We start from the raw sequence: 11,245 nt of genomic DNA, 5'->3' as shown, positions 1-11,245 counted from the left end.
TGAAGGGTGAGATGTTGTGAGAACTCTGAACTTGAAAGAAGCTATATATAAGGGCTTAAAGGTGAGTGTGGGCTGTGAGAAAAGTTTATACGTAAAAATATCCAAAGCATTTGGATCATTACAATTAACACCGAAAGGACATGATTTGGCTTATCCACCTGGAATCTTAAGCAGCACAATCTAGAAGAGATTGAAAAGGAAATCAGAAAAGTTATTCCTCAATATATTATTATAATTTGACAAAAAAGTTTTCCTTTTTTTCCAGTTCTATATATTATTGCTAATATATTATTCGTAAACTACATATGAATGTATTGGACCATTACAGCGCCTACACAAACCTTCTTGGTCAAAAGATAAGAATGTTACAAAGAAGAAAAAATGGTAATATTTGTATTTATAGTATGATGATATCCTAGTGAAACTGATCAATACGCATGAACGAATAGTATGATTTCAACAATAGATCATAACTCACATTAGAAGTCTAATAATATATACAGTAAAATCTCACTAAATTAATATAGATGGACCATGAAATATTATTATTTTGTAAATGTATCATTTAATTGATAAATTAATATTTATTAATTTAAAGAGTGTGAGAGATTTAAAGAAGGCTAATTTTGATATACAAGACATGGAGACAAAATTAGAATTCATAAGAAAAAAATGCCATTTTTTTAATGAACTCACTTATGAAAACAACATTCATGAACTTGAGGTTATGATTAATGATCTCGATTACCACAATAAAATGGACATCAATAACCTGTTGGATTATCCAAGTGAAAATGATACATATTCAGAGGTCCAAAGCCTAGAAGAAATTGTGGATACCATCGGAAAAAAATAATGTTGATGATGAAGTTGAAGATGATACAATACCTTTGGAACCAGTTACGTGTAAGGAAGCACCTATCACATCTAGAACTCTTCGCAATTTAATGATGCAGCTCCAACAAACAACACCGAAACTTTTAGATGCAATAAGAAAAGTTAGAGATGAGTTTCAACTAGATTTAAATTTTTAAAAAATACAATAGAATCATATTTCACTAAATTGTCTTAGATATATTTATACTTTTATAGAATTATTAATTTATAATATTAATGGGATCATATATTTATAAAGGGACCGTCTTCTGAAAATATATTATCATATTATCTTATCAAATTAGGTGATTTTTTTCATCGGCCCAAGTAGGGACCGGAGGAAAATATTATCTTAGATTTACCGAGTATTAATTTAGTGAGGTTTTACTCTAATACAAAAAAAGATACATGTATATTTCTCAGTAATTCTGATTTTTTTTTATTTGAATCTTGTGGTCATAAATATATCTTGTAGGATGTTTAGATAAAGAGTTATTAAATATAGAAAGTGACATTCACTTATAAACAGACTAAAGTAAGACAAACAAATTAAAACAAAGTATGATCCCAATCTTTTCCCTTGTAAATAGATCATTGTAATAGCCTAGCATCTTCCGATAAAGACAAATCAGTATATCCAACTAAGTAAAACATATATATTCGCATCAATCCTTGTAATGTGGGGAAAATAATGCTTCAGAAGATCGAATATGTTGTATATGTTGTACAAATGGTGTCCACATTGTACATAGAAAAGAACATATAAGAGGAAGGAACTTTGCAAATTCCATTTAAATATTCCAACCAGCTTACATATTGTAGAATAAATATATATATATATATATATATATATATATATATATATATATATATATATGTGTGTGTGTCTGTGTGTGTACTTATTATCATCATACCAAGTGATTCTCACAAAGAGAAAATGGCTCAAGGAAGAGAAATGGGTCGATGCTATCTCGAAAGGCCATATATGATTTACATGGTAGAGCCACAACATGAGAGAGTGGCACAAAAAAAGTTTGTTATTTTATGATGACACACCAAACATCAATAAATTAATATTTGGTAAATTAATAATCTCTCTAACATAATATTTTTCTCTGGTCCCGATTTGGACCAATGAAAAATATCGCCCACTATTTCAATAAGATAATAAGATGATGTATTTTCAGAAGACTCATATATAAATATATGGTCCCATTAATATTATAAATTAATTATTCTTTAAAAGTAAAAATATATCTAAGACGATTTAGTGAAATATGATTCTATTATGTTTTGTTTTTTGTGAAAATTTAAATCTAGTTGAATCTTATCTCTAATTATTTTTATTGCATTCAAAAGTTCTGATGTTGTCTTTTCGAACTGCACCATACAATTGTGAAGAATTCTAAATGCGATAAGTGTTTTCATACGCGTAAGTCGTAAATGGTTCCAGGGGTATTGTATCATCGTCAACTTCATCATTAACATTATTTTTCCGATGGTATCCACAATTTCTTCTAAACTCCGAACCAATGAACATGTATCATTTTCATCCGGGTAATCCAACAAGTTATTGATATCCATTTTATTGCAGTAACTGAGATCATTAATCATGATCTCAAGTTCATCAATGACATTTGTTATGTCGAAAAGAGACGGTTTAAAATTATTTTCAACTTTATAGAGAAAAAATCAATTTTAGAAAAGAAGAGTCGCCACTTATTTTTTTTTAAAGAAATTAAGAAAACTTAATTTAAAAGACCCTAACAGATTTAAGTCTTAAAAATTAAGAGAAAAGATTACGAGGTTCTTATTTCCACTTTGAGAAGGTGTTAAACATTCAAAGTGGCCGCTAACGCGTGGTTATCCAACGATTTGAAAAATTATTTGACTAACTTTTAAAAATATTAATTTAAAAGGAAACGAAGACTTTAAAATTATTTTTTGGAAAAAATGATCAAACTTAAACATTGAAAATAATATACATGTATTAAAAAAACGTAAAGTTTACCAAATGTCTAAGTAAAGGTAGAAAATCATCTAAAGAGTAAATTAACATGAATTGATTTATCTTCAGGGGAATCTAAGTAAGTTAAAACAAATTAAAATTAATATCTAAACAAACATAAATAACATAAGTAAATAAATTATTACAACTCGAATCAATATAAATAAACAATAATTAACACATGAAAATATGACCCGACACTTAATTTCATTATGTCTGGACTAAGCTGTTGTGCTATCTGCATTTTGGGCCTTAAGCACAATTCCACTATATATCGTGGCTGTATATAAACTATTTATTGTACTGTATATACAGTGTATATAGTGTATACAATATTATTTCTGTATATCAAACTGTATATACACTATATACACACTGTATACCACCTGTTTGTTTCCTGTATCTGTTGTATATCACTGTATATCAGTATATACAATATTATTTTCTTGCATATCAGACTGTATAGATACTGTATATCAGTATATACTACAATGTTTTCCACCTGTATTCCGGGTATACAACCCAATATCAATATTCAAATCGTGAATATTACCTTCTTTTTCATGTATCAACTTGTCAGCAATTCGAGCAAGATGATGAGAGACTCAAAACTCAATGATATGCAAGGATGGAGTCCAAAGATGGACTCGAATTGATATCACATGCATCAAAATAAAATTACATAAGCATTTACTTATTTTAAGCTAAACCAAGGAATATATCATGATATTTTAAGTTATCAAATTGATGGGCATCCTAGAAGTGACTAACAACATGCATATATGTAGACAAAGGAAAGGAAAAAAAAATATTCAAGTAACTAAAGAACACGGATTTAATATAGACGCTATACTAGCTCAAATTTTAAGGAAAAAATTAAATCAATTAGTCCATAAAAGTTCTAATTAAATAATAACTTTAAGCATATTTTTGTTAGCTAAATCATGTTAAAAGAAGAAATTAAAAATATGAAAATCTATATTGTCAAAGAAAACTATTTGAAAAAATAATGAACAAAACTAAGATCTTTTATGAAATAATCCTAACACATGATAGCTAATTAATCATAATACATGCTAACTATAAGAAATTTCTATCACTAATTTAATTATTCTTAATACATGCTAACTAAAAAAAAATAAGACTACGAATCAACAAAATATAAAACATGAAATAATTAAATAAAATAAAGTTGAGAAAATATTTTACCTCTTTTCGGGTAGCGAGCCTGAAGACGATGAGCGAAAGACAACTTCACCAACACTCAAGAGTTTGATGGAACTCCAATCTACAAAAATAAAAATAAAATAAAAATTTAGACTCGAATCTTTGTGGATTCGATGTTATAAGAACACTGTTCTTAGCCTAAATTTCGACTTCAATCTCCTATTTTTCTTGAAGAAAAATATAGATTGAAAGCTAGAAATTTTCACAACTTTTAGGCTGGGGACAAGAGTCCAAAATCCTAGCCAAGTTAAGAAAATTTCTAACTTTGGGGTGGCTAAAAAATCTCACATTTCTTCTTTTTTCTTAATAAGAATATGAACCTTTATATATGCTCCAAAAACTTTAAATTTTCATACAATTTTCAATGTGGGAGATTAGAGATTTTTTTTATTGGAAAAAATTAAAATTTTCAAAAATGCAAACTATAATTAAACTAACCTAACTAACATTGTATTTAGTTAAAAATGAAATCTTTTTGAGATGGTTTTCGAATAACTACATAAATAGTAATCAAAGATATAGTTATATAGAAATATGTATATTATACTAAAATTTATAAAATAAAAAAAAAGAGTTAAGAATAACATGAAAATATCTTTGTTTGTTTAAAAACTAAGTATTTCAAAAATGTTCGAAATTCAAAGAAACTAGCTAATTTGCGTTGTGGGGGTCAAATTGGGTGTCAACAACGTTTTCACAAGTGGGTTCATTAAAAAAATGACGTTTTTGTTATGGATTCCAATTTCGTCTCTATGTCTTGTATATCAAAATTAACCTTCATTGAATCTCAAAACACTCTTTAAATTAATAAATATTAATTTATCGATTAAATAATGACTCTATAAAATAATAATATTTTATGATCCCATCTATATTAATTTTGTGAGATTTTGCTGTAATTTCCCCAGACGCCCTTCAAGTCACGATTTCATTCACTTGCGTTCACTTTTAGCCATTGTTAGCACAACATCAAAAACAAAGAAGATGGATAAATCATCTAACATCGCCATTACAATGTTTAAGAATTTTCGGATATATAAAACGTCATTAATAACAATTCTGAATCTTGAGTTGAAATTTTAGAGTTTTAATCAAAAAAATTGTTAGGAAATTAGGAATGGATTGAAGTGTGATTTTCTCTAATCCAATCTCGCCCAATTCTCTATCAAGTTGAAATGTGCGTATGAATTTGCATAAAAATCATGTAAAGAATAATAATAAAAGATTATTTAGTACTAACATGTGTATTAATGTTTATGAAAATTGATTTTGTTCAACTATGTATTGTAGGAAATCATTATATAATATGGAATGCAAATTAATTTACTTATTTTTTATACGATGTTATATACAAAATATATTAGTGTATGAAATTAATATATATATATATATATATATATATATATATATATATATATATATATATATATATTAATTTACTTAATCATTTTTATACCTTCTCTGTGTGTGTGGATGGATATATAATATAGTATACAAATTGGTTTACAAAGATCTATTAGTAGATAAGTTGTGTACAAAATATTGTATACAAACTGGCTTACGTAAAAAGATTTAATCAAATTTTATACAAACATATTTTGGTGTATGATTTGTGTATAAAATATGATAAATACAAATTGATTTACTTGATAGAGTTTTGAAAAAATAAGAGAAAGAATGAGGAATGTATAATATGATTCACAAATTTTCAAAGGAGAGAATATGAGGAGGCAAAAATGTAGGGAAAATTTATGGAATGAATACCAACTAATTGGGAGAAAATTAGGGGAATGATATCCCCGGTCAATTTTAAAACTCTTTATTTATGGAAAGCCGAAATGATTTACTAATGAGATTAAAATTTATTTATTGAAAACTATAAAGTCTTGTTATGACTAGTAATGACAACTCTTAAATACGTTATTTATTAAATTTTCTCAAAAAATAATTCAATTCAACATTAAGATTGACAATAATATTAAATATTAATTATTTAATTTTATATTGATTTAGACAATTAAAATGCTTAATCTAATTTTATTTTATTTTAAATATTTAGCCATATAATTAATACTTATTAGACTTATTTTAACATGACTTAGTACTTTTAAATTATTGTCATGATCTGAATCTAGGTGTGATGACGCTCATCTCAACCCACCGAGACGAGTCAGCCTAAAATCCAATAGAAAGTAAATGCAGAAGAAAGAGACAATACGATACATAATTTAAGCGAAAAACAGATAGATAATCTCAAAGTCCCCCAAGACTGGTTGTCACGTGTACAAGCCGCTAATGTAATAAAGAAAAAAAAGAACTATAGTCACAATGTCTTTGTCTCTAGAATAGGATTAAAACATAACAAAAAGAGTAAGAGGTGTCCACTGGATCGATGCAACAACTACCTTAACAACTCGAACTAGTATCCTTGGATAAGGAAGAAAAGCTAGAAGTCACAAAGGCCGGGGCTCACAACCTACACGAAGTCACGAAGGCCGAGGCTCACAACCTACACAAGTATAGAAACAAGGAGTGAATACCAATAACAAGGTACCCAGCAAGCGGACAACTAAAACTAGGCAAAGCTAAATAGAATACAAGTACTCTTGTCATCCCAACCACACCTCCTCAAGCTACAACCTGCATCAAAATCAGCTCAAACTAACAGTTCTAATATCATACATATCTCACAATCAATAATAGCTCAATGAGTATCTGTCAAATCACCTCAAAACAACAAAATCAACCACGAATACAACAAGGGGTAAATACAATCCAGAAATAGCAAAAGATGTGCAATGAAATGTCACGTATGGTGATGCATGTCTATCCTAATGATATACATCCGTTGACTAGCAGGACGGAACCCATGGGGCACTCACATGGTCCATGTATCCACCGAAACTATTTTCCTTCGGCATAAACATCAATTAACGGAATCATTTTCCTTCAGCATCACATCAATTCAGTTCCATCACAGTATATCAGAACCAATGCAAATAATCAATGTTCATACAAATCACAAGAATAGGATGATATCAACAATAATCCATATTTCATATCAATATAATCATTTCACATGTCCACGATATGTCAAAGTCCTCATCACATCGATCTCATCAATATAAATCATCAAATCGACTCTCTGAATCAATAAAATCTAGTTAAATATGAATTTTCAATAAGAATTCGAGCACAACGACATCCAAATTATTAATTTTAGAAACCGGGCCACAATCGACCCAAAAACTCAATTCTGGAGACAAAGGGGTAAATCTAAATTTTTTTGTATGAAAACATTTTTCACGACATAAGGAACCTATTAATGAAAAATCATTTCGAAAATGAGATTAAAATCAACTCTAAATCAACAATTTAGGAAAAACTTAGGTTCTTGAAAAAAATCCCAAAATTTAGAGTTCAAAATCATGAATTAAAGCCCAAAATCAAGAGATAATCGGTGACTAATGAAGATTATAGATAAAAATAACTTACCTAATCGATTTGCCTCAAAAAATACTTAAGAAATTGCCTCTACCGAGATCCCAAAACTCAAAAATGGTGAAAATGGCTAATTTTTGACTTTTGGGAAGAACATTGCTCAAGCACAACTTGCTCATCACAATCGCGACACCCAGCCACGCGATCGCTATGAGTTGCAGAGTCAACTCATTCAATTTGACCCTCGCGATCGTGACATGGACCTATGCAATCACGACTCACCCATAGCTCACCCTTCGCGATCGCAGAACCCTCCATGCGAATGTGAAGCACAAAACCTAACACCTACGCAACTGCGAGATAAGGTCTCGCGGTCGCGAAGAACAAGGCGACCTGCACCAGCAACTGAAAACACACCAAACACTTCAAACACAAAAGTCGTTGAATGGATCCTCGAGATTGATTCGGAATTCCATACACACAAACCATATATGCTATCGCACTAACTTCGACGTTTTGGACTAAATGAAATTGTCAGAATTTGAATTTGAGCTCTCTTTGACCCAAAATCCATTTAGTCGCAACTAAACTAGTTTAAGACTCAAAAAGACCAAAATGCCTTCAAAGCTTTTGAAAAATATATAGAAATCCTTCCTAAGCCTAAAAGCACCTCCTGAATCCAACGGAATCGTCAAAAATCTAATGCGAACTCCGATTGTTGAGCAAAGTCCAACCTTGGTCTAAAATAACCTCAACTTCCAACTTAAAAACTCAAATCCCTGAAACAACTCCAATTTCATAAACGACGATGCTCCTAGACAAATTCCACATTCTGGAACTAATAAAATTCTATTTCGAAACTGATAGCTCTAGTTGGTACCAAATATCACTTTTGAACAACTTAAGCCTTCCAAAACTCAACAACTTTCAAGTCGTTTGGCCCCAATTAGTTTTTGGAAAAAACTTGAAAAAAACTTGGGAACTAGTGTTTGGCCATATAATGCTCTAGTTGGTACCAAATTTCACTTTTGAACAACTTAAGCCTTCCAAAACTCAAAAACTTTCAATACCGTTTGGCCCCAATTAGTTTTTGGAAAAAACTTGAAAAAAACTTGGGAACTAGTGTTTGGCTATATAATTTGCCATTACTTGGCAAATATCCGAAGTTTCCAAGTTCTAGAATTTTTAAGAACTTGGGAAGTTTTAAAAATTTAAAAATTATCCCAAACTTTATATTTTATAAAAACACCCATCATTTATAATCGGAAAGAGATCACTCGTAGAATGTGGAAATATTTTATAAAAGAATAGTTTATTATTACCTTCTCCGGAAAAGAATAGTTTGAGCGACAAAATTGGGAAAAAAGAACAATTTGTTTTTAATTCAATTAATGTATTGCTCTTGCCCATATTGTTATTTTGTTATTGTAGATTGTTATCAATTATGTTATAAAGTTTTTTTTAACGAAATATATTCATTATAAAATGATAACACAAACTTATGGGCATTTTTCATAATTTTTAACACTTACGGGTATAAAATAATATTTTTTGAAACTGTCAAATATTCTTGGGAAAACTTGTGGCCAAACGCATGGTGAAACTTCACCAAAACCTCACCCAAAAATTACTTGCCAAGAATATTTGCGAACTTGGGGCCAAATGCTAGCAAAAATCCAGACTTTCCAAGGAATTTCCAAAATTAACACCAAACACTGATCGAACATGACTCGGGGCAACTATCGGAAGGGGTAAAATAGTCATTTTGTAAAAATTTCCAAAATTGAACTTCAGGATCATTACATCATCCACCACTAAAAATTATGTCCGTCCTCGAACATAAAGTAAAAGAAAGTACCTGAAGCCTAAAAAGACTGGAGATATCAAGCAATATTTATTTTATGCTATTTCATTATTAGATTTTGTTGAATATTTTAGTATCATCACTCATCTCATATTTTGTGTTATTTTCTTAAGAAATAACGTAGATAGTTGTATCTTGATAGAACTAAATAAATGTTTGAAGCACAAATTAATTATATATTTGTATGAAGACTTTATCAGTAAAAAAAATTCAAAAATCCGAGAAAATTGAAAAACCCATAAAAAACTGAGATTAAAAAATTCAACTTTCATTAATTTGGTTTGATTTATAAATTTAAAAATCTGATAAAAATAATTTGATTTGATAATTTAAAAATCCAAACCAACGCGATTCATGTACACCCCTACCAATAGATACTGGAATAAATTTCGTGAAACTATTGAACCCAAAAAGTATGAGAATAGAAAAATGTATTGCTGATTTGATAGCTAGGGTTTATTTGTTATTCTTTGAAGACTTTGGTAATAGGGATTATTTTGTATTATTTAAGACTTTGATGCTAGGATTGGCAACTTTTGTACTTCAAATAATGACATCATAAAATGTATTTATTCCATTAATTTTGCAAGACTTGTGTCTATTTGTCGAATTAAATTTTGAAAATGGCCTTTTAGCCAAGAGACTAAAGAAATTACTGAGCACAAAGTAGATATAGTTAGTATATATAACAAGAAAAGATGCTAATATTATTACTGAAAATCAGTGTAAAAATACATTAAGTATAAATTAAATGGGAGAAAAGAGAAGAGCAACAACTACCAATAGATTAAATATTCAATAACTGGCTTAGCTATCAATTTTTCTAAACTCACATATAGAAAAGAAGGTACATATAGTTTTATACCCAAATTGCATTAGCCCTTATAAGCAATTGCTTGAGCTTATTGCCCCTCAAATTAAGACTCATTATCTCATTAGAACCACCAACTAATTCTTTCCCAATGAACACTGCTGGCACACTGGGCTTACACCCTAATTCAACCAATGCTTTCTCCAATTCCATCCCATTTGGAAGTTCATCAAGTTCATAAATTGTAGGATTTGCGCCAAAACTACGAATTAAGGTTTCGATGCTGTGAGATATGCAACAACTACTCTTGGTGAAAATCACCACCGGACTTTCTGCTCCCAACTTCATCACTCTTTCCATATTCAAGAAGTTGAAGAAAAAATAAGTTGTAATGGTTAATTTGCTAGTGTTTTCTTGATGATTCAAGGAAGATATGTTTTGAGAAATCTGAACTTGAATGAAGCTATATATATAAGGCATTAAAGGTGAGTGTGGGGTGTGAGAAAAGTTTATGAGTAAAAATATCCAAAGCATTTTGGATCATTACAATTAACACCAAAAGGACATGATTTGGCTTATCCACCTGGAATCTTAAGCAGCACAATCTAGACAACATGGTCCTCAACATGGAAAGGAAATCGGAAAAGTTATTCCCCCAATATATTATTATTATTCGAAAGAAAAAAGTTTTCTTTTTTTTCAAGTTCTATATATTATTTCTAACATTCTAGTAAAATAAATTTGAATTTTGTCTTTTTTTTTGGACTAGGGTGATGGGGCCCAATGCAATTGTGACAGGACAAATTCTACATCAACATTTTGCTGAAGAGATGTTGGGTATATAAAAAAACAAGTTTTAGAAATATCTACCACAATAACTCCAAATAATAGCCTCGGATATGGGTAGGAATAGGAAGGAATCATACTGGTCCGGGCTCACTACCTACACAAGTGTAAAAGTAAGGAATGAGTACCAAACAACACGGTCCTCAACAAACGGACTACTAAACACTAAGCA

The 11,245-nt window shown here is 29.7% G+C and overlaps 1 protein-coding gene across 1 annotated transcript; it reads right to left on the bottom strand.

The window, feature by feature from the left end:
- Nucleotides 1-10,174: 10,174 nt before the first annotated feature.
- On the bottom strand, nucleotides 10,175-10,674 carry LOC129887223 (monothiol glutaredoxin-S1-like). The gene has a single exon (XM_055962229.1). The coding sequence runs from the start codon at nucleotides 10,585-10,587 to the stop codon at nucleotides 10,276-10,278; it is 312 nt and encodes a 103-aa protein (XP_055818204.1). The 5' UTR covers nucleotides 10,588-10,674; the 3' UTR covers nucleotides 10,175-10,275.
- Between the last annotated feature and the right edge of the window lie 571 nt (nucleotides 10,675-11,245).

The sequence above is a fragment of the Solanum dulcamara genome, chromosome 1 (assembly GCF_947179165.1).
Source record: "Solanum dulcamara chromosome 1, daSolDulc1.2, whole genome shotgun sequence".
Classification (NCBI taxonomy): Eukaryota; Viridiplantae; Streptophyta; class Magnoliopsida; order Solanales; family Solanaceae; genus Solanum; species Solanum dulcamara.
Note: the sequence above shows the minus strand (reverse complement) of the source record. Positions and strands in the feature narration are given on the sequence as shown.